The sequence below is a fragment of the Trichoderma harzianum genome (assembly GCF_003025095.1).
Source record: "Trichoderma harzianum CBS 226.95 unplaced genomic scaffold M431scaffold_1, whole genome shotgun sequence".
NCBI lineage: Eukaryota > Fungi > Ascomycota > Sordariomycetes > Hypocreales > Hypocreaceae > Trichoderma > Trichoderma harzianum.
This window is the reverse complement of record NW_020209249.1, coordinates 2620185-2642281: the sequence shown is the minus strand read 5'-3', so window position 1 is coordinate 2642281 and position 22097 is coordinate 2620185. Positions and strand designations below refer to the sequence as shown.

The window sequence follows — 22097 nt, the reverse complement described above, 5'->3', positions numbered from 1 at the left end:
ACTGATGAGGCCATATTTGGAGTCGCCCCATTTTCGCTCAGGTGTTATCCTGACGGCACCCCTTGACAACCTCCACCAGGTCAAATCAATGCCCGCTAAAACCCCACGCAGGGGAGATGAAAGATGATAAGGATGGATGGGCGTGATCTGATCGTTTCGTTCAATATTCGGTCCATCTATGGAATCCTTCGTATCAGGACATCAATGGGACATGTATTCCGGATCAATGCTCGGCGCAAACAAAGTGCTGCGTACATTTTGGTCCAACTAGGAAAAAGCTCCATGCCTGTCAAAGTGGCTAGAGAGACTATTGCCTGGAAGCAACACTGCCAACTGCATACAGGTACGGACTGACAGCTGAGTATGCGCATAACATTGACAAAAAAGGGTAGCGCTAGCACCAAAGATGTATACAATAGTCAATACTACATGGACTACTGCTTCAAACCGAGATACCGGTTCAAAATGGATCTCCCCGACGGAAGATGGGATGTCCCAATATGGAGAGATATTGAACGGCCTATTCGGCTGAATTACGGAGAGGCAAGACCCAACAACATACGGAGGGCCTGGACTGGGGTCAACCGGGTTCCAGAGCAGAAGCAGGCCAGATATCAACCAAAAGGGATGCCAGATGCTGACTCTGGAATGCTTCAGCTCGGGGAGCTCGCGGCAGTACATCCCAGGCCTTGCCTCTCGAGATTGGTACGTTGCTTGATGGCCCTTGGCCGGAATTCCTAGGGCCCCGATTTCCGTGCTGGACACCCGTCATCTTGCCCAGTTTCACATGTAACACGGGGAAGAGAAATGAAAAAAAGCCATCGTGCGTATCGCCTCGATTATCTTTTCTCGCTCAGCGGCGCACAAGGTGGACACTGACCGAGCCAAATCAAACCTCGCCATCACCCACGTGCTTATCGTGACTCTGCCCCCAATTTCCCAATTTCTCCAGCGGAGGCGGGGCTCCGCTCGGTATACGGGCCTTGGAAGCTTTCACCATTCTCGACAGCTTGCTGCGGGTGTTTGTGCCCCGTGCGATAGCCGAAGCATCGCCTCGGCATCAACTCACCATTGGCTGACGCATCTGCTTGGTTGGAGATTGCGACACTCCGCGCCTCCGGTTCGCGATTGGCGTGCTCTTTGATAAGAAACTATGCCGGCTAATGGGACGGAAAGGCCAAGTCCACGCCTAAGGGGGGTACAGAGGGGACGGCTAATACTAATTAAAGCTGACGGTCAGCGCCGGCCGAGCCACCCACAACCTCTCCTATCAGTTATGATCTAACATGGTCCGAATGGGCAAATGGGGTACAGTGGTGCTCGTTTGTACAATGGTACTACAGGTACATACCACGCCATATCTCGCTCCGAATCATTTGAAGATCTAGACCTGGAGAAGGAAAACGCTTATGCGGGGCTCCGGGCTTTTTTGCTCTTTATTCAACGGAGAACAAGTTTGCAGATTAATACGACGTGGGTTGGAAGAGACCGAATCCCTTGGCGATTGGGGGCCGCCGGGAAGGAAGATGAGGAAAAGCCAATAGGGTCCTCACATTGCATCATCAGCCTCAGGTCCAGGCTGGGACTTTTTCACCCTCTCGTTTCTGACGATGCAACGTGTTACGCCTCCATGGGGGTGTGCACTAAAACCTGGAGTATTTGTCGGGCTCACTCCCCACGGTTCTTCCGTTGTCAGACGCAAAAGTACGGGCACTTACGAGTATTATACATATTTGCCCCTAGGCTCTTTGACAAAATTGATACAGTACAAGTACTTATGTCTTGTGAGGGCAAATATTGGCATATTACCTGATGCCGTAAGCTCTAATACTCCCGGAAACCTTCTTTGGGTGACGAGTCGGTTTCTTGGATGAGCATCAAAAACAGCCTTTAGGCTGAAACATGTTTCTGACCCTCCCCCTTTGTCCTGTCCGATTGACGCAGGAACACATTCTTTGATTAATGAAAAGCTCAAGGGGGCGGTTGGTTGCCGCATAAGCAAACTCTCCCTCACACACTTTTCAAAAAAGAGGGCAAAACAAAACTTCTCACCCCATGGGGGAGGAGGCGGATGCGATAGGTGCCACGATGAGGGATCTGGAATGTTCGGCCATCGGACCATGGCGTGGAAACGTTTCGCTGTGGTTGCTTCAACTTTTACATGTCTAGAGCTGCCTTGCGTGAAACAAGCACATAATTGGCCGCTGCGAACGGTTTGTTGTCATACACACTGCAACGACTGGCACCACGTATGAGCAGCACCAATGTATGTACTTCACAATGGGGGTCCTCGAGCCTGCGATTCGCCAGCCCAAAGATACCGCAGCGTCAAGACGAAGCATCCGTAGCCTACCAATTGGCTAGGCTCGTCACTTGGGAACACAGCTTCGGCTCTCTTTCCCGCGACGGTCGTCGTCACGTCGCACCGCCCTTGCAGCCGTTTCGTTTCGTTTTCTCGTTTGGGGCTCCCCCAAAGTTTCTTCAGGAGATTTCGGCGACGCCGCGCGAATAAAGGCGCAGGAGGGCAAAAGCCATTGAGCCGAAAGGACCCTTGGTGGCGTTCTGGAGAAACGCCCCACACAGACGTTGCCCTGAATGAAGCACCAGCAATTTTTTGTTGTGCCCTGTGTGTGTACAGTGTCTGTGTGAGTGTGCCACGCACGAGCTGTGCTTCGGTACGGCGTACTCCGATCTCGAAAGAAAGCGCCGTTTTGGGCGATGAGGCGAATCTCCTAGATCTCCTTTGCCGCGGCGGACTTTCTGTGGGAAAACGAAAGTGCTTGTTCCTTTTTCGATGCTCGGTCTGGCTTGTGAGTTTGGCTTGCATGCAACGTTCTCGCAGCAGAAAACACTAAGCGGCACCACTCCATACTGTAGATCTTGAGCTTTGGCGTTTTCCCCAGATCTTCAGTGGAAGATTCTGGTCACCCGTCCTTTTACCTTAATTTGACCATCTGTGGCTTGCCCTCTCGTTGGGGAGAAAACCGCCCTGATATGTGGCTTGACCAACATCTTCTCAGCCCCCAAACTGAGGGGTTGTCGGGTTTTGGCACCTTCAACGGTATAGACAGACCAGCGCCCTTTGCTTGACGTCTTAGTTATTCGTTATGTAAAAGGCACTTTTTCTTATAAATTCAAAGGTAATGTTCTATATGGTGACGTCAAAAAACGCCCTCTTAATTGATTTTGAATACTATCTGCGGAGCCTCTCTTCAACTTTCCTCGGTTCGTATCGTTACTCCAGGAATACGAATGTTAGTTGCCTGTTGCAGCTGCTCAGCAAGCACCTAATGGTGAGGTACGGAGCTTTGTAAAATTCCACGGCGTCGTAGTTACGAGCAGGACCGAAATAAATAATTCCACAGTTGAGGCTATTGTGGCTTTTGGTAGCTACAAGCTTGTCTTCACTTTCATACGACATATCTCAATATCAAGACGCCTCTTTCAGGTAGTAATCACAGTATATACACTTTGCCTAGCAATTTGAACTTGCAGCAAAGGATTCTACCGCCACAATGCCTATTCAGACAGCCACCCTTCGTATCGCTCGTCCATCGGACAACATCGAAGCTTTGATACCATTCTATGTCGATGGGCTAGGCTTCGAGCTACTCTTCCGCTTCAACCAACATGAGGAATTCGACGGTATCATGCTCGGCCACAAAGGTGCAGGATACCACCTTGAGTTTACGGCCAAGAACGGGCACACCGCCGGCCGTGCGCCTACAGAAGATAACCTGCTTGTCTTTTATCTACCCGAAGGGAACGACTTCAAGGAGGCAGTGGCGAGGATGGAGAAGGCTGGGTTTGGTGCCGTGACAAGCTTTAACCCATACTGGGATCGATGCGGCAAGACGTTTGAGGACCCGGATGGATATCGTGTCGTTTTGGTTAGCACCAAGTCGCCATTTTGAGATGCTATCAGCATTGGAGAAAACGGTATATACGAGGACCGAGACATATCGCTTTCGCCATAATTTCTGTCACGATGTGAGAGCAGAATTGAAACGGCTAGGAGATAGGTATGAAAATGCTCTTCTGTGGATGTCATTGGACTACTTGCAGGGGGTACAACACAGAATTGATACAAGCGCCTAGGCGGCTGTGGAATATACGATACTTCGCTACATAGAACAACCTATGCAATGGTCAACGTATCATGGCACCATAAATCACAATAGTTGCTCAGATGGCGAGATCCTCAAAAGGGTACACGGAGCCATGCTCGGCTCTATCCTCTCATATCCTCTCAGCTGTACCCGCTTTGTCTGAGAGTCATGACTAAAGACCGAGCTATTGGCGATTATGCCTCACAAGCAACGCTCGTGCTTTGCATGGGGCTCACACAAACCCTGGTATCTGAGATTCGCCGACACGAGGCCGCAATTCTCCGTGCCCAAGAGGTTGGGCCATGATCATGCAAACTTGCGAAACCGAGAATAACAATATGGAAATAGTCAGCCACCATAATCACTTAGAAAAATGAGGGTTTAGCATTGGAACGGAGCAATGGGTGCTGTGTGAAATACAGTCTCTTGGAAGGAGAATTTCAGATTGGGAGCTGATTACCGCTTTCGGAAGTGCCTGTAGATTGAAAACACTATGTCACGTGATTTCGCGACTTACCGTGCGCGCTACGCCACGGCCTTTGCTTCACACGTTAGCCATATCACACAGCGTCTCGTGATAGCACGGCCAAGCTCAGGCAAAGCTATGGATCATGGATTATCATGCCATCCATGGCCATGACATAGCCAGCTTTGATACATCGAGCTCAACGCGTAAGCATTCCTCGGGCTGGTCGTGGCGCCAATAGGCTAATCTCATTGGTTTCTCTCAGATCGTCTTCCAACGGTGCCGGCATCACAGGCTTGGGAAGACTTGAAGGCTGGCCCGGCCACTCACATCTCGACGGGATTGGAAGCCCTTGATCGTGCATTGCTGGGGATTGACTCGGCTGATTCGCAAGATGCTGCGTCACTAGGTGGTGTCAAGCGCGGGCAGGTAACTGAGATATGGGGACCTCCAGGTTGTGGTAAAACTGCATTAGGGTAAGAGAGCCCAATGATGTAGATGATGTTTTAAAACAAATAATGTGCCTTTGTTCATGTTTATGGATGCTAATGGGATGTAATAGAATTCAACTGGCCGCCAATGCCCTGAGTGGTGGTAACGGTGTGGTCTGGGTAGGTCGGTTTGACGACTTGAAACAAGATATCCCCAGTTATCACCGCTGTAAACTAACACAACCCGATTATTTTCAGACTGCTTTCAAAAACTACAATCTCAAAGGATAGCAAATGTGTTGAAAAGCGTCAAAGAATCACGACATTCGGCGGAAACAGGGGATACGCAAGAAATAGACCCAAGCAAGCTGGTTCAGTACTCTTGCATGACACTACCGCATCTACTTGCGTTTATATCTCGGCCAACAACAACTACCATTGCTTCAGATGTTTCGCTTATTATTATTAGCTCTCCATCGGCCTTGATCAATTCATCTTTGCCGAGATCATTGGAACGGAAAGGAAACCCAAAACAAGCAAAAGGTAGTATCCTTCAGGCATAATCGTAACTGCGAATATCTCTCTCTAACACCATGCTTCCTAGGCCCTACTCAAGCCTCGAAACGCCTACAAGGGTTACAGTTTATCATCAACACGCTGCAGAAGCTCGCCGCAACTAAGAACTGCGCCGTCGTCTTACTATCGCAATGCGCAACGAAGATGAGAGGCGAGCAGAAACCCACACTAATTCCGTCCATCAACACCACGGTGTGGGAGCAAGGCGTGTCTACAAGGCTAGTTCTATTTCGGGACTGGGCGTGGAACGGCAACAAGTTTTCCAGCGTCTTTCTGGCAGGCCTGCAGAAGATTGACGGTAGGGTAGTCCAGGACGCCGTCGAGCATGTATCTGCATTCAAAGTTGAGCCCGTACGTTACATTGACCAGACGCAAGCGCCGGCATTTGAAAATGCTAATCTCAACTTGGACAGGCCGGCATATCAAGTGTCCACTACGAAGTGAATGATCCGGGCATGGAGGTGGCGGCAAGGGCACCCCGTCCAAAGAGGAAACTGGGGCAGACGGAGCTGGAGGTGCCGGATAGCGACGATGATGAAGACTACGGCTGGGCGGACGAAGACGAGGATGCACTGCCGCCGCCGCCGTCTCAATGGCAAGGCAGCGAGGACCTGATTCTGGGCAAAGAGGCCGGCCTAAGCGATGAGGAGCCGGACGAAGGGCTCCAGGACTACTATTATGAGGACGACGAGGCCGGGGATGGCGACCGAAGTAACAACGAGACGGACTGACCTGAGCTGGGAAAAACCGGGGGGTCGTTTAAGCGCCGGCAAAACGCCGATGGCCTTGGCTGCGCCGTAACGTGTAGGTATTCCCGAGATGGAGCGAGAAGATGGAGCCGCATCTCCACCGAGCGGTCTTGCTATCAGTTCGAGACAAGCCTAGTGAATAGCATGACGAGGTGGCGGCATCCCGGCCGGGAAATCTATTTGGGGTTAGGACGGTTGAGGCCAATTGCATTGTATATTACGAGCACTTGATATCATATCTCAGCCGCATGCACGCAGTAATACGAGCTGTAATGAGAATGTCTCTTTGTATTATAACGTGCTGAGTATTACTTTATCTCCATTACTTTGAATCTCAACCTCGGCTAGATGTGTCTCCGTACCAACGCACCTGATAATATTCCATACCTACCTATCACAGGATTGGGTGAGTTGATGGTCAGCATCTCAGAAATTCTATGGTTCTTTGAGACCCTTCGGAGGTGATTACTCGTATGCGAAGAAAGCCATGGTTCGCCATGAGACGGGGTATGTAATGGCTGCGAACGAGCTGTGGGCACAATGCAATCCATCATTGTCGTCCCTGAGCTTGGCATAAACATGAGGTCTTGTAATGGGCTCACAGGCCAAGTCCAATTGGAGCGACGAGAGTTATTGCACTCGCGGCTGTAGAAATGAAGTTGACTCTTCAGGCCTAATATCAGTGACTCTATACTCACGGTTTTGACTAATGAATAAGATCGAAAGGGACGATTTCATGCTGAGATGCCACCTTGAAGGTCAAACATCATATACATGCCGCCTGGTTCGGAATTGTTGAGATAGCTGACTTTCTTCCCTTTGCCGCAAGCTGTTAGCTCGCCCTCGTCGCTCTTGAACATGTGATAGCTCGGGATAGGGGACTCAAGGGGAGACTTTTGCCCTTTCCGATTATCACTGCACTTATGTCCGTAAAGGTTCAGACGCCAGATGCACTGACCTTGATGGCCCCCTTCACATTATGTAGATGGTTGAACCGGTCATCAACCCCACGAGTTTGAGAGCGCCAGACTTGGAGCTGGCATTGCCATCTTATGCATCCCATTTCTTCGCAGTGAGCATCCAAATTGTGTCCGTGGACGCAGCTTCGGTAATGCATCACGATTGACCATTGACCTTATTCCAATAAAGTGCTTGTCTATCTTGGAAGAACTGGCGCAGATAGCGGATGCAAGCGGCACTGCATTGCTAGATTAGGCCAAACAATGATACCGGTCTATTGGATTTTTACCGTGGATGGGGCGGCTAATTGGTGAGCAGGGGTAGTGATAGTGATAGATTGCATTGAATGAAGCACAAGGCGATCCTCCATTCCGATCTGAGATGCTTGCTTGAGGTATGCAGCTACTGCAGCTCAGTGCAGGCAGAGCGAGCTCGTTGCCTATCTACAGTATGTCTCTCAGGCAGCCCCCAAAGCAGCACTGCTCTGTTGTTTCTTTCCCCTTCTCCTCCACGAAAAACATTCGCTTACGTCTTCATGTCAAAATTCTTTCGATTAAAAACTGCGTCTCATCATTTTATGCAGCCTTACTCAGACCAGCTTCAAACAGGGCTCGTTCTCCGCGCCGCTCGCTCGCATCGAGTCTGGCATGATGTTGCTCGCCGCTCGGCTGACATCTGTAGCTTCGGCTCGGAGCAGCCCTCGTACATACAGGCATACAGGCACAGGGTCTTCCGTCCCCTACAGTACCAACCTACCTTGATGGGTGCGCTGGGCCTTTTTCGGCGGCACATGGATTCCGCAATTTTTTCTGCTCGACGTTTGCCACTGGCCCATTTCAGGCTGTCACAGCCAAGCCACGATGCATTGGGACAGCTGTGCCTGTGTTCCTGGCCTGGCTCGTCCACGGGTAGAGTAGCAGAGTTTTCGGTGTCCTGTCCCGCCCAACAACAAAGGCACGAGGAGAGTCTACAGCACTCCGCACGAGTACTTTCTCCATCTTCCATCTACCTGGATCCCTTTCCCTTTATCTTTGGCCTTGCATTATCAACTGTCAATAGCACGGAATCCTCCCGTGCTAGTCTGGGCAACTAACGGTACGAGTTCGGGTTCCCAGCTACATACAGTACATACCAAGGCAGGCTTCCAATCTTCCTGGTCCATGCGTTTGCCCACATGCTTCTGGAAGAGAACAGAAAAATTCTCCTAATTGCATCATGAGCCGCCAGCACGGCTAAGAGCCCCGCCGTTATCTTTCTCATCCCACGCCAGAGAATGCGCCGGTTGAGAAATTTTGACGATCCACCCGCCTTTCGACATCTTTGTACCTGTGGGGAAAAGATACATGGCTCAAAATCCCCGATCTGACTCCACGTTTTCGTAGGGACACGCCTCTTGGCTGCCGCCCAGCAACTTTTTTTTTTTTTTTTTTTTCCTTGCCTTGCACGCTCTGTCTCTTCAATCCCTGCACCCACTCACTCACTCACTCTCTTGGCCCCTTCAGTACTCTTACAGCTACTGTAACAGGCAGCCTTATTTCCCTTGTGCCTTATGCACAAGTGTGGACTCTCAATTCTTTTCCAGGAAACAATGTCATCATCGAGCGTGTGGCAAATGCACGCACGCAACCGGACGAGGCAGTCCGGATTGAACGCTGTAGAACGTGTTCCAAAGACGGTCGTGTCTTGACTCAACCTCTGCCCGCATTGCGCAGCTCGCCGAGCCTTGTCCTCGTACGCCAGCTCTCGCTAAAGAGCGCATTGAGCTGTTCCAAGCCCGTGGTGCCTTGGCTGCCCCCAAAGTCTGAGACATTCAGGTCGGCCTCATGTGGGGTCTCGAGCTTCTGGGCAAGCTGGGGTCCGTATGGGGTGATGGTTCGAGTGAGAAAAAGCGCTCAAGGACCGACCACCGTGCGCTATCTGGCCGATACAACCCATAATAACGAGCATGGGGGTTTCCAAGGCACAGACGATACTGTACGGAGAGCACAGCGGCAACAATACGATTACGCCCGAGACTGTATTGGCCGAATTATGTCTTAGCACATGCCGCTGCCCGTAAATGTCGACATGGCTTCTTATTCATGGTACGATTGAAGCCAATTGTTGACTCTGTGCCGAGTATGACAACATTCTTGGCTTGCCCAACCACGCAAGGGTTGACTCAGCAGCAATGAGGGAATTGCGGAAAGATTTTATCAAGTGCTTGCCATTATCAGAGTTATCAAGTGCTGAGTGAGATGCTGAAAAAGTTGCAATGCGCCGAACTTCCCCATGCTTGCCCTTACGCGGCGCATCCCGTCCACACAACCGTCAACGTGGTCCCCCATGCCGGATCGACGGCTAGCACACACAAGCGTGCTGCGGAGATAATAGCCTTTTGCGACCGAGCACGGGGAGAAAAGCAGCAAAGTTGGTATGTCAATGTCCTGTGGCGTAGATTAAGAAACATGAAAGTGCGTGCTGTGAGCCAACAAACACCGGGAAATCCGCCTCAATGCTCATGATTCGGAAAGTAGACGATTACTTTTCCCCCTTACGGTCTTCTTCCCCCATCAGGGCTTCATGGGTCTACCGGCTATGCTATGGGGTCTCCTCATGATTCAATTGGCCTCTTGTCATTGCCAAAAGAATCAAGGCCGTCCAACATGCGAGGACAAGGATGGGAAAACGCCACTGTCGGAACGCCCCGATTGGAGTCCGAGGAACCCCGTGCAATGCCGAACGTCAACAGCTATATGATCAGCGATTCTTTGGAAGGGTTGCTGCGACCTGCATTTATCGCTCACCTTCGCCGTCCAATAGTTGTCGTCTAGCCGGCTACGGTAGTTTCCAATAGCCGGAAGACGGGCTTCTAATAGTAACAGTTCTGGACGCTGAATGCGCGCACACCACAACCAATACACAATCTAGTTCCACATTCAGCCCAGGCGAAAGACCTTGTATACGCATGGCAAATACATAGCACAAGTGCCATTCTCTCCACCCATGCAATCCATAACGGGAGCGCTGCATCGGATGCGCACCTGGCGCTTCCGTGGGGTTGCAACATTGACCTCGACCTGGATGGAAGGGGAAAGTGGTGATCAAAGCACAGATCGTCATTGGTCCGCTATTAGCCATATAGTACGGAATATTGAATTCACAATGCGTCACGTTGTGTGATATTTGTTTCAACCGATACTCAGCATGGGAAGAATCTGGGGTCGGTCGTATTGCCATCTTTACGGGGTAGGTAGCCAATGTCTAATTAGCAAATGTATAAAGACCCTGGAACTATCTGGATCATGGATCATGCTTTGAACCGGTAACCGCGTGTTGGCCCTGGGAGATATGAGGTTGAAGAGTGGTTCATGGGTTTACTGATGAGGCTCAAGTACAGGCTAAATAGGTGTTCCAGGGAAGCCCTGGCCATCCTTTATTAGCCGCAGGGATTATGTACTCGTATGCCTGCGTCTTGCTGTTTCCTCTGGGGTAATAGGCATCTTCTGGCTGAATTCTGCGCACTATTAATACCTGAGAGATAATAAGTGCTCACATTCGTTACAAACGTTCATCTTCTTCCTATGCTGATCGACATTCGTTCGACGCCAGATAGGTCATGTGTCTCCTTAAACCCTGTGAACATTCGCAGTGTTATCGGCTTGCCGAGACGGCTGTCTATAGTCGTTTCCGGAGGATCTGGCTATCTGGATAAATGTAGGAAAGCAAGATATAGTCTCCAGCCTATATCACTCCGGCACCAAGTTGCGAATGACTGCCAACCGATCTTGAGGAGCGGTTATGCCAATAAGTACATCTTGAGAATGTCAGACTCCTTCGACAAGGATGTCTTCTAGCCTGGTCATACTCTGGTTGTACTGGTTTTGTTTTATCTTTACGAGGAGCCTTTCCTATTCTTTCTCTCTTTCCTTATAACCGGATTGGACGAAAGGAATTCGATGCCTCGATCATGTTATACAACATCACTAATATAGAATAGGCTGCTAGGACTCAACTGACCGTCATCTTTACCAACTCAGATACTACCTGGCCATTTAACCGTAAATTAAAGGTGCCTCAACCTAACAAGCAGCTAGGAACCAACAATCTCTATCTCGACATCATTAATGAGGAACCAAAAGTTTAGGCAGCCTCTCATCGGGTAGAAGCTTTTGTCGAGTGTACCATCTTCAGACACATGGTCGGATTCGGAGTCAAAGGTAACCCGAGCACTTTTATGCCTGACCGGATCACGCACGCCTGCGGGATCGGTGATTTGGTAAGAAGCAGAATCGTAAAACATGCTTAGAGGCTTCCGCCAACTTTGGACTCGATCCCAACCGAGGCGGCATTGTCCAACGGTTCTTTTCGAGCCGTTCTCGTATTCGAATAGGATGCCTTTGCATAGGTTTCGGAGCTCATCGCTGAAAACGTGTACATCTAAGACACCCTCAAGAGATGCGAATGAGAAGAATGCGCGATGAAGCGGCCAATCTTGGCGTTGAACATTCGGCTCGGCAGTCTCAGTCTGTTTATCAGCATCTGTTCCGATGAATTCCATCGAACCAGAGCTAGGGACATGGTGAATGAGGGCCAAGGGCCGTCGTGTGTCCCCCGCCTCGTACAAAGTTCCTACAGCAGGCTCCCATGAAAAGGTACCCGGTCCATTTCTCTGGTATTCACGAGTTTGGGGACATCCAGCTATAAATTTTCCGGTCTCTGTACCTATAAGCTTGGGGGTCAGTTTTTTTGCCAGTTCGAGCGAAACTCCATTCGCCTACTCACTGTGAAATGATGTGGTCTCTCTTTTTCTGTTACGTATTTCCTGATATCAATTGCAGTGATCTGATCTTGGGCTGTGAGCGGTATGTAAATCCAGACGATTTCATGGCCAATCATGGAGCGGAGATACTCGAATCTCTCTAGATGGGTTGAGTGTCGTTTTGAATGAGCATGGATCTCATGCACAAGGTGTGAATTTATAAAGAGAGAGATCCCAGTGCAATACTCTGGATCTAATCGAATGGCTGCGAAACGGTTGTGTTGATCAAGACCTTCAGAAGGCAAAAATCGCATCAGATGAATGGGATCTGGGTCACTCCAGATGGTGATTTGTCGTTTTCTCGGGACTTGAAGACGACACAATCCGAGCTAGGGAAGTTGGCTATATGAGCTTCTGCGTTTGATTTGAAAAGATGGTCGCGTACCTCGAATTTTAGCTTATCATCTGATAGTTTTTCTATCGGCTCTACTGCAAATACGCAGGAGGAAGCCCGTATCTCACCAGCCGTGCTGGCTGGAACATCAGAAAATCAGTCTATGCTCTTGATACCGCGATGGTCAATTGTAAATCTGATGAAAGAGCCGGCAAGGCTCTTATCTTGCACCACTTTAGGAGGGCTGCCACGAGACCATGACAGGATTTTGGGGACGTCGTAGATGACTGCTGCTTCCGCCTTTGCCGATCCAAGTTCTTGTGCTAGTTGGATGGCTGAGCAGTACCTCCAGATAATATGCAATTTCGAGTAGCTCTGAATCAGTCGAACAACCTCGGGTAAGAAGATCTTTTGAAAGCCGCATAGTTTGCTAATAATCTCAGGTTGAGGAAAAGCGAGAGTGGTGCTGCTGGGGAATTTGAGCGGCTGCATCTTGCGCCAGGCATACCGTCTTGTTCCCGCTAGCCAGAGGCGTCTATACTTCTCATTCTTTTGTTCAGGGCTGTTTTCGCCGTCTCCAATGGCGCAATGCTTCTCGAACAGCTCAAAGCAATCTGTGTGTACGGATATACTCTCTTCAACAATCTGGCACTGGCGGCAATGAGCCTTCTTGCAGAATACGTTTTCTACCTCGGGTGGAGCGTCAAGAAGAGAGCTGTCGTTTTCTGCATCTGGGAGGACAAGTTCCGGCTGTCTCATACTTGAGCACAAAGCACAGTCAGAGCGCCTGCAGAACATTGAATGCAAGTCCCTTTTCCTCTGCTGTTCGCGATCTTGCGATATGCTCGTGAAGAGTAAGTTCTTGTATATATCGAGTGACGAGTTTCTGTAGACCACTTTATCATGTTTTAGTAAGATGGGCTTCCTGCTATCTGCTCGAAAAGGTTCCTCATACATGCGACTAGGGTTTCACCTGGTCTGAAAAGTTGACTGCAAGCTGCACATTGGTGGTGAATCGTGGTATGCAAAACTTTACGAGCCATATCTAGAAATCTTTCTCCCTATCTGAGAGGATGAATTCGTGCAAACGGTTTAGGTAGCGACAATTGCAATATGTAGGAAGCAAAGTTCGAGAGTGTTTATTAGGCAGAACTATGGTCTATGTCCGATTAATTTGTCGTTGCATGTGGTAAGATGTTTACGAAAGCACCAAGCAGGGATCGGAAAATAAGGCATCTAAGGGTAAACATCTTTTCTCTTTCATCATCAATACTCCGTATTTCCATCAATGTTAGGAGAGAATGAGTTGTTCATCTATGATGGTTCGTCAGATGTAGTGCAACATCATAACCCGCAAGGATATTGCTGTTTCACGATCTTCCACCACCACCAAAGCCAATCCAGCTAATAGGCCAGCCTGAATTCTATCCACACTCTATTTAAATGAAATATCGCACCAGTGACAAAGAAAGCCCAACTGATTGGGCAGTTCACACATAAATCCGCAACAAAAGCCAAATAATTACAGGGTAAGTAGCGCTCTCCCCCAACGCATCAAAATCCTTACATAATCCCAAACGCGGGCAGCCAGCCACTCGCGCCACAGTTCATGCTTTAGCTGTGGAAAGTCGCCTCACATTCTCGACCTTGCCAATTTCCCAGTCAACCAAAAACGCAAAAAAGAAGGCTGGCCTACTGGAAAAATCTTTGGCAAACGGAAGGCATCGCCAAACGGAGACGTTTTTTTTTTTGACATGAAGTTGTGAAGACGCGCGTCGCTGATGGTCCTGCATTGAGTGCTGTGGAAGTCAACGGAATCGATCCTGTTAGGAAGAATCTCTTAGTCGTTTGTGTGTGGCAGGTGAGTTGGTTCATCGCAGATGTCGTCTTTTTCTTTCCCTCGTCTTTTATTCACGACGCCATGGTCGCGCTCCTCGATGCTCAAGGCTATGAGATTCTCAAATCTTTTAGGTCGAAGAATGAATCTTGCCTAGTGGCATTGTCGGTAGCATGAACAGTCTCCATTCTTTATGAAATTCCGATACGCCCGTTTGCATCCATACACCGATCTGCATGTTACATGCACATCAGATCGCCCGCTCTGGGGCTGTTGTGATCTATTGCTTGCTGTACACATTTAAAAATTGCTGACAACCTATTCCATCAGATAATTGATCTGCGATGTCTTCCGATCCGCCCTCCAAAGAAGTCGTTGCCTCAGATGGCGCTGCGGCCAACGGCACCACAAACGTCACTGCGAACGGAACTCCAAACGAGAATAAGACTAGAAAACCATTTTCGTGGACGTAAGTTGCTACGCCATATCAGCCATTTCATTATGCAGGCACTGACACCTTTCATTGCAGCCAACCGCATCCCATCTTCGTAATCGTCTTAGTTGGTCCCAATGAGCAGCCGTTTGGCCTCCAGAAAGACTTCCTCTGCGATCGCTCTGAGTACTATCGTAAGCATTTCGAAGAAAGTGTCACAGAAAAGGCTTTGGAGCACATAGTGAAGCTCCCGGATGCGACACCCGAAGTATTTGGGCTTGTACAAAGTTATCTGTACACCGGAAAAATCACAGACGAAAGCACCAACGTCACTTCCTACGAATCTCTGGTCGGCCTTTGGAATCTGGGCCATAAACTTGCCGTCAAGGGGCTATGTGAGCATACACTCGAGGCCATGGTAGATTGCCGGCGAACTACAGGCCGAATTCCAGCAACGCCTCTTCTCATCCAGGTGTGGCGAGATACTCCTGAGGGTTCATCCATTAGAGTTCTCTTGCTGTCCTGGGCGGCTGAGTACATGAGGTCTTCAGATGCTCGAGCCGAATTTGCCAAGTCACTGCCCCAAGAGGTCCTCAGCGAGCTTGTCGTCACAATGAGCTCGTTTGAGACGATTGCTCCTCCAGCTCCTGCTGTGGCTCCAGCGGTGCCTGCAGTTACCTCTGTGGCTGTTGTCTCGGCCCTCCCTCCAAGCTCTATCAAATCATCAAATACTTCAATTCCAACAATGCTCAGGAAGAATGTTCATTACCTTGACGAGGGCCCAGACGAGGAAACCCTTGCAGCAAAGAAGAAGAATAGACGATCCAGCGCAGTGTCGGTCGATACAGGCTCATCCCGCAAAACACATCGCAAGTCTGGCTCTTCCCCACCTCCCAAACCACAGAAGAGGCGCTCGAGCGCAGCCTTGTTAGAGGGCAAAATATTCTCAACTCAGCAGAAGCTCGATTTCTGCGCCGACTTATTGAACAGAATGCTCTCTGGGCCAGGTAAGCACTGCAGCATCACTGACTACATTTACCGTAGTGTTTGCATCTGAATAACAACTTTATAGGCTTTTGGACCCGGCTGGTTGGGCCTTTTCGAGAGCCTGTCGACCCTGTCGAAGACGGTGTGCCAGATTACTTTGACAAGGTCAAGAAACCAATGGATCTTAGCACGGTCAAACAGAAAATGGACCAGAAACAGTACACAACCGAAGAAGAATTCCTTGTTGACGTGCGACAAATCTTTGACAACTGTTTCACGTACTGGAAGAAAGGCGACCCAATGTGGGCGGCTGGCGAGAGACTGCAACGAACATTTGAAGAAAAGTACTCTCATATGAACAAGTGGATCGCCAAGCTGGGAGGCGAAGAGGGCGAATAGGAAGACTCTCAGCCTGATACCGAGACAGTGACGGGAGCGAGTGCTTTACTAACAGCGGCGGGAGCGAGTGCCTTACTGAAACTTCGTTCCCCGCGGCGAGGTCAGGGCAAAAAGCAATAACTGGGTTTGTGTGCAATTTGTACAGTTTTAGGGATTGTGTTTTATGATTGTGAGAATTCGGGAGAGGGTCTCCCAATGAGGGCCACACGCCTATGGATGAGAATTGGTAAAGTGTAGGTCTACTATGGGATTTCAAGCCATGGCTTGCAAACAGGTTGGGATGTAATGATGCTTTGGGGGCTCAGAACCGTGGGTTCCAAGTGAAAAGGCTGTAGGAATAAGGGACTGTGTTAATATTACGAGAATCAATATCTTTATTTTTACGGGAGTAGGCCGGTTGGTGCTGCAATTTAGCAAGAGGGTGTGATGATGTGGCAATGTGATCCATCCAACATCGTTCAGTGGCTGGAGCAAATGAAAGACAGATGATTATGCACCGTTCGGCAGATACAATTGGCGACGATCACCAGGTAGCTCAAACTAAAATCGTTCGTTTAGAGTTTGCACTGCACCTCATCGGCCTTCAGGGAGGGATTACTATGAATAGTAAGCAGCGCTTGGAGCAATGCTGTTTTGAACGGCTCGTACGAAGTAACACATCACGAAATGGAAAATCTTGCGTTTTACCTGATTCCAATATCGCTTGGTCCATGACCACGTGTCGGTGAGATTGCGTTGCATTTATCAGGTCGCACTGCGTTGTTGTGCTGCTACGAGACAGAACACAAAGTAGGTAGTATGCAGCGTGTGCGTCGTCGTTGGTTTGCCCTCCCTTTTCTGCCTCACTCTCGAGAGGGATGGCAATTGACAGCTTAACACCACCTGTTAGAGGTTAGAGAATGTCGCCCTTTCTTTCTGTTTGACCCTCGAACATGTTCCTCCCTGGTAGCCGAGCCTGGGCGGGCTTCATCAATGAGGCATAAGACCGGGGTATCTGGACATGGTGAGACAACACGTGAATTGGATGGGGACACGCATGATGGCGTGGGAGGAGAGCGAGATGCGCAATGTCGGATGCGTGCAGGTCTGAGATGGCGGCCCAATAAATGTGTTGTTATGTGTTATGTAGGTACGCGTGTGCCACCATTACTGCTGCTGGCCGCAGATTTTGCCTTTACAACTGGCCATGTGCGTGCAACAACCTTATTATACTCTCCTCGTTGTGCGGGCGTGCGCGTGGATGAGGCGTTTATTAGTAGACTAGTGGGTGCCTGATGAGTTGGCGTTTCGTGAAACCTGGAGGATTGCGATAATTCCATCAACAATGCATGCATTTCGGATAAATGAGACGCCGCCAACGGCAATCAAACATCCATCGCCATCCTCGGCTTGCTTCGTACAAGGACAGTACGAGTACTCCGCAAAATGGCCGACGTCGCTTAATTCCTCCCCCCAGGGTGGTTCATCTTCATCGCAGCGATCTCGACTGAAGCGAAAGCACATTTGTAAAAAGCGACACTTTCGTCACCGCCAACAGAACGCACGCGCCATGTGCCCAATATCCGCTCGCAGAGTCAGTTTGAAGCGGGCGGCGCATCCAGAGTGGAGGCGGGAAATGAGCAGCCAAGCCCGCCCATTTGCTGAGGTGCCGTGAGTGGCTGCTTTCTGTGCCTGGTACCTTGCAGCTAGGCGCTGATTTAGCCTCGTGTTGTTGCTTCAAGGTCTGGGGCTAGCATGTTCTGGGCCATTGGCGCCGGGGCGGGTTGAAGCTGAGTGGCAAGGGCTAGAAGAAGAAGAAGAAGAGAAGCCATCGTGGGCGGTAAGCAGATGGAATCAACAGACTCCTATAATGGAGAGGCAGTAGATGAAATAAATGGCAAGAAATAAAAATAAAATGCATTCAGGCACAAACAAGGTCGCGTCACTTCGCATCTGCTCTCGCCTTGCCTCGTCTCGTCTTGTCTCGTCAGGTTTCGTCTCGTTTCGCCCAGTGTCCTGCTTTCTCGCAGCGCCATTTGGGAAATGAGAGGTTGAGAAAAAGGAGTTGCAGGGGTGTCCATGCACAGACTCGCCCAAAGTATCTCACCAACACTCCAAGCTGTGTTTGGTACCTTGCGCGCCAGCTTGGCGGCAATTGGCTTCTCCGCTTCAAGGGGCCCCTGCTTGTCTCTCGCTTCCCCATCCACATCACGAAAAGCTTTTTCTTCTCTCTCTCCCGCCTTCGTTTCGCCTCTTACAGCTTTATTCACGTTCGTTGAAACAACCAGAGTATTATACTCGTTACGCTCTTTTTTCGTGTCGCCATACGCATCAACGCTATCGCGCATCTTTGCACTCATTTCGCAAACCGTTTTCACGAGACAATCAACAAACCCCACGTCCTACACGACACAACACGCGAAACCATCGCCACCACTGTCCTTCTCAAGTCAAGATGCTCTTCCGAACTGCCACCTCTGTTGCCCTCCTGGCCTGCGCCGTCAGCGTCAGCGCCGAGCCCAAGCCTTACCGCCTGGCCATGATGCCCGTGCTTGGACAGAGCCTTGCGCGCCGCAGCACCAATGGATACCAGCCTGAGCTGTCTCAGTGCCACGATGGCGACACTTGTGCCGAAGCCTGCGGCTCTGAGTACACCGAGTGCGCTTCCAGCGGCAAGGAGACTCACTGCTACAACCCATCCGTGAAGCAGAGCTGCTGTGCTGATGGCTCTGGCAGTATGTTTAACATGTAATGAATGATATACGCGTGGGATGATGGCTAACGAGCGTGACAGACTCTTGCGACGAGGGCTACTACTGCACTCACGACCACGCTCTCAAGACCTGGTGCTGCCCGGAGAACATGGATCTCGCTGCTTGCGCCGCTGCTTATAGTGTTGCCGGCGGCCTCGAGTCCGCCACTCCTACTTCGACCAGCACTTCCAGCACCAGCACCAGCACCAGCACCAGCACCTCAACCACCAGCACGACTGTTGTCACCACCAGCGCTGCTCCTACCACCACCAGCACCACTGAGGCTCCCACAACCACTGCTGCCCCTACCACCACCAAGGCTCCTACGACTACCAAGGCTCCCGCCACCACCGTGACCAAGGTTGATGAGGAGACCACCACTGTTCCTTGCACCACCAGTGCTGGATTCACCAGCGCCTACACCGGCTTTAACAGCACCGTTACCAGCTCTGTGCCTAACCAGCCTAACCAGTCCAAGACTCCTCTTCCTCCTGTCGCGTCCATCTCCACTGGCGCTCCTCAGCCTCCCCAGCCTTCCACCATCAGCGGTGCTGCCACCACCAGTGCCAGCGCTCTGCTGCTCCTCGCCGCCGGTGTCATCGCTCTTTTGTAAATATCGTGACGGAGTAGAGACGTGGTTTCTACGTCGGGTAGCCAAGGGACAAAAGAGTTCACTGCTCAGCGCAGCCACGAGGTTACGAGTCTACGAATAGCGATATATGGGGCGGTGTCTTGGGAGGGGAAGACTGATTTTTTTTTTCAGGGGCATCTTCTCTGGGCTTTTGTTTTATGCATCTTGTGGTTTCTAAATTTTTTATTAAAAATAGTGCGATGATTCCCCTTCGATAGTTGTTGCAATCTCCATCTTCACATTTATTGGAGTTGTAGCAGAGATTTTGGTTTTTCTTTAGGAGGTTAATATGTTCTGGTGGAAGGAAGAGAAATTGAAAGATATAAAACAAAAAAAGATGCTTAACTGTGCAAAGATGGTGACAGTTGCTTGAAATCATACCCACACAATATGTACCCAACACATACCTTGAACTTACATTTATTAGTACCTATTAGTATTAGTATTCATCTCTTGACGAGAAGATTCCTTTTGTTCTCTTCTATACTTTGTTCTGCGTCTCGTAGGAGCCTCAATCTTCACTCTCAAACAATCGTATCAAGAACCTACCCCTTCTCTATTTGCTTCATTATGACCGAGCCAAAGTCATCGGTACGTATGTTCTGACTATGATATCATCATTTTGATTTCATCATCATCTATGAACCTGCATCCATGCGTGTCGTATGCACAGATGCAGATGTGGCCGTAGCTGCAGATACGGGAAGTCTGAAAATCGTGGGGAAAATAGGGGGCAAGCGAAGCGCTAGGGGGGGAAACGCGCGGGAGCTCTTCAGATTCGAGATGCGGTTCACTGCCACCTCCGCATTCTCGTTTTCGCCTATGCGGCTTGATGTCTGATCTGCACTGCATTATGTAAATTCTGATTTGTCAATTGTCGCGTAAAGGCATGACTCTTTGGGTCAATTGGAGTGTTTGAGTGTGTATGGCTGAAATGTAGTGAGGCGGTGGCGTGTGTGTTCTTGCATCTTTGCTGCGACGGTTTCATAACTACATACTACCTAAGGTACCTAGTAATGAACTACCTAGATTTTGTAGAAAGAAGATTAAACGTCTCATTGTTAACCTACCTTATATGTACTATCCAAGGTATTACCTACATGACGTTAGGGGAATACAGTGTTTTTACGCCAAACGCCTCACTGTATGCGTTCTACGATGCCGCCTCCCTCCTCTCCCACTGCTCGAGCAGTTGTCCAAAAAGTAAAGAATGGAACCTGCCAATATATTATGCCTAATGGCAGATGATATTCAATTCAAGTTACATCTTATACGGGTGACGAGGTGATTATGAAGAAGTAGAGAGCCACCTAAATGAGAGGAATGAAAGGAAGCGTCTCTTACATCCCCCCTTCAACACCAACAAACATATATTGCTGTATACTGATGGAACCAACTGGGCTGCAAGCAAGCGGCAAGCCCCATTTCAGATTCTTTTTTAAGCAGCGATTCTCGAGTTGCCCCAAATACTACTATTATTTCCACCGGCGTGTTAGAAATGACTAGAAAGAAAAGCCGTATTTGAGAAGATACAAAGATTCGGAGAGAGGAGAAAAACTAATTTAAGCATACGAATCACCCTGAATCTAAGACATTCTTATGCATAGACAATAGTCTCCCTACTTTGAATGCAACTGAAGCTCCAGCCATTCTTCCCTTGTAATTGCGTATTCAACTTCACCATCCTCCGACCCAGGAATAGGATCCTCAAACTCAATATACAAAGTACGTACATGCTGCATCCCACAGGCCTTCATGGTCGCTCTTGACGCCTCATTTACAGCCATCGTCTGCCCAACAACCTCTAATAAACCCAGTTCTTCAAATCCATACCTTAATAACTCGCGAGCCATTTCTTTAGCATACCCCCGTCGCCAAAAACGAGGTGAGATCCGGTATCCTATCTCGGCTTTTTGTGCATTAAATGTCCCGCTGTTGGATTGTATAGGCGAGAGAGCTGCCCATCCGATAAATGTGTCATCAAGGTAACCTGCCCAATAGCCTAGACCCGGGACTTGTCTGGACGCTGAGAGACGCTCTTGGTGGTCTTGATCAGCTTCCACCCGAGTTAGTGGGCGGCCACGGTGAACGTATTTCATAACTTGAGGGTCGGAATCGAGGTCTATGATATCGTCCCGGTTATGTTGTGCCAAGGGACGGAGGTTGAGACGAGCGGTTCGCAATGTTGGCAGACTCATGTTCTGAGATTCTTGGTCTTGACTTATGGCTTTTATTATTTATACTTTGGGGAGATTAGTTATAAGCGAAATCATCATGCACAATATAGCAGTAAAATAATAATGATGTATAAAACTTCATTCATATCATTGTTGAATAATTTGAAGATGGTTATGTGTACTGACCAAAACCTGCCTCGGCTGCTGTCATTCGGGCGCAGGCACATGTGCACCCAAATGCAGAGGCCGAACCCCTCGTCAAGGCCATTTCTATACAGCCGGTAATAGCCATGGTCGTGATGATACCTACAAATGTGCAAAGTTTGGTGCATATAAATGTGCCATCGAGATTGGAAACAGTCTCAAAATTCTCATTTTTGCAACATGTTTGATTTCCAGAAATTTGACTCTTTTTCCGGAACCAGATGCTGGACAAAGACGTGCACCAGTTTGTCACTGGCAGCCTTGTGAGGAC

At 49.4% G+C, this 22097-nt stretch overlaps 7 protein-coding genes across 7 annotated transcripts; 4 read left to right on the top strand and 3 right to left on the bottom strand.

The window, feature by feature from the left end:
• Positions 1 to 2044: 2044 nt before the first annotated feature.
• M431DRAFT_197112 (hypothetical protein) lies at positions 2045 to 3138 on the bottom strand. Its single transcript, XM_024913277.1, has one exon. It carries the CDS (start codon positions 2825 to 2827, stop codon positions 2276 to 2278), a length of 552 nt encoding a protein of 183 aa, XP_024780491.1. The 5' UTR covers positions 2828 to 3138; the 3' UTR covers positions 2045 to 2275.
• A 377-nt stretch (positions 3139 to 3515) lies between these two features.
• Positions 3516 to 3914, top strand: M431DRAFT_71616 (hypothetical protein; the record flags this gene model as incomplete). The annotated part of the gene is made up of 1 exon (XM_024921930.1): positions 3516 to 3914. One exon carries the CDS (start codon positions 3516 to 3518, stop codon positions 3912 to 3914), a length of 399 nt encoding a protein of 132 aa, XP_024780490.1.
• A 761-nt stretch (positions 3915 to 4675) lies between these two features.
• Positions 4676 to 6551, top strand: M431DRAFT_537882 (hypothetical protein). Its single transcript, XM_024921023.1, has 6 exons — positions 4676 to 4781; positions 4841 to 5051; positions 5138 to 5190; positions 5265 to 5552; positions 5611 to 5933; positions 5996 to 6551. The coding sequence occupies exons 1-6, from the start codon at positions 4721 to 4723 to the stop codon at positions 6311 to 6313; spliced, it is 1254 nt and encodes a 417-aa protein (XP_024780489.1). The 5' UTR covers positions 4676 to 4720; the 3' UTR covers positions 6314 to 6551.
• A 4729-nt stretch (positions 6552 to 11280) lies between these two features.
• Positions 11281 to 13508, bottom strand: M431DRAFT_537864 (hypothetical protein). Its single transcript, XM_024921022.1, has 5 exons — positions 13382 to 13508; positions 12603 to 13322; positions 12478 to 12566; positions 12052 to 12421; positions 11281 to 11995 (listed from the first exon to the last, which is right to left on the bottom strand). Exons 1-5 carry the CDS (start codon positions 13467 to 13469, stop codon positions 11364 to 11366), a joined length of 1899 nt encoding a protein of 632 aa, XP_024780488.1. The 5' UTR covers positions 13470 to 13508; the 3' UTR covers positions 11281 to 11363.
• A 1099-nt stretch (positions 13509 to 14607) lies between these two features.
• Positions 14608 to 16082, top strand: M431DRAFT_71565 (hypothetical protein; the record flags this gene model as incomplete). The annotated part of the gene is made up of 3 exons (XM_024921920.1): positions 14608 to 14732; positions 14793 to 15703; positions 15769 to 16082. 3 exons carry the CDS (start codon positions 14608 to 14610, stop codon positions 16080 to 16082), a joined length of 1350 nt encoding a protein of 449 aa, XP_024780487.1.
• A 2311-nt stretch (positions 16083 to 18393) lies between these two features.
• Positions 18394 to 19468, top strand: M431DRAFT_196939 (hypothetical protein). The gene is made up of 2 exons (XM_024913273.1): positions 18394 to 18796; positions 18856 to 19468. The coding sequence occupies exons 1-2, from the start codon at positions 18517 to 18519 to the stop codon at positions 19425 to 19427; spliced, it is 852 nt and encodes a 283-aa protein (XP_024780486.1). The 5' UTR covers positions 18394 to 18516; the 3' UTR covers positions 19428 to 19468.
• A 1518-nt stretch (positions 19469 to 20986) lies between these two features.
• M431DRAFT_502968 (hypothetical protein) lies at positions 20987 to 21774 on the bottom strand. Its single transcript, XM_024918246.1, has one exon. It carries the CDS (start codon positions 21641 to 21643, stop codon positions 21065 to 21067), a length of 579 nt encoding a protein of 192 aa, XP_024780485.1. The 5' UTR covers positions 21644 to 21774; the 3' UTR covers positions 20987 to 21064.
• Positions 21775 to 22097: the final 323 nt, after the last annotated feature.

Bases quoted from the DNA above. Each gene is read 5' to 3' on its own strand.
- M431DRAFT_502968 (XM_024918246.1), bottom strand. From the start codon at position 21,643: ATGAGTCTGCCAACATTGCGAACCGCTCGTCTCAACCTCCGTCCCTTG.
- M431DRAFT_197112 (XM_024913277.1), bottom strand. From the start codon at position 2,827: ATGCAAGCCAAACTCACAAGCCAGACCGAGCATCGAAAAAGGAACAAG.
- M431DRAFT_537882 (XM_024921023.1), top strand. From the start codon at position 4,721: ATGGATTATCATGCCATCCATGGCCATGACATAGCCAGCTTTGATACA. The intron at 4,782-4,840 runs GTAAGCATTCCT...GGTTTCTCTCAG, and splicing joins TGATACATCGAGCTCAACGC to ATCGTCTTCCAACGGTGCCG. The intron at 5,553-5,610 runs GTATCCTTCAGG...CATGCTTCCTAG, and splicing joins CCCAAAACAAGCAAAAGGTA to GCCCTACTCAAGCCTCGAAA.
- M431DRAFT_196939 (XM_024913273.1), top strand. From the start codon at position 18,517: ATGCTCTTCCGAACTGCCACCTCTGTTGCCCTCCTGGCCTGCGCCGTC. The intron at 18,797-18,855 runs GTATGTTTAACA...CGAGCGTGACAG, and splicing joins CTGTGCTGATGGCTCTGGCA to ACTCTTGCGACGAGGGCTAC.
- M431DRAFT_537864 (XM_024921022.1), bottom strand. From the start codon at position 13,469: ATGGCTCGTAAAGTTTTGCATACCACGATTCACCACCAATGTGCAGCT. The intron at 13,323-13,381 runs GTATGAGGAACC...AACATGATAAAG, and splicing joins AGGTGAAACCCTAGTCGCAT to TGGTCTACAGAAACTCGTCA. The intron at 12,567-12,602 runs GTATCAAGAGCA...CTGATGTTCCAG, and splicing joins ATTTACAATTGACCATCGCG to CCAGCACGGCTGGTGAGATA.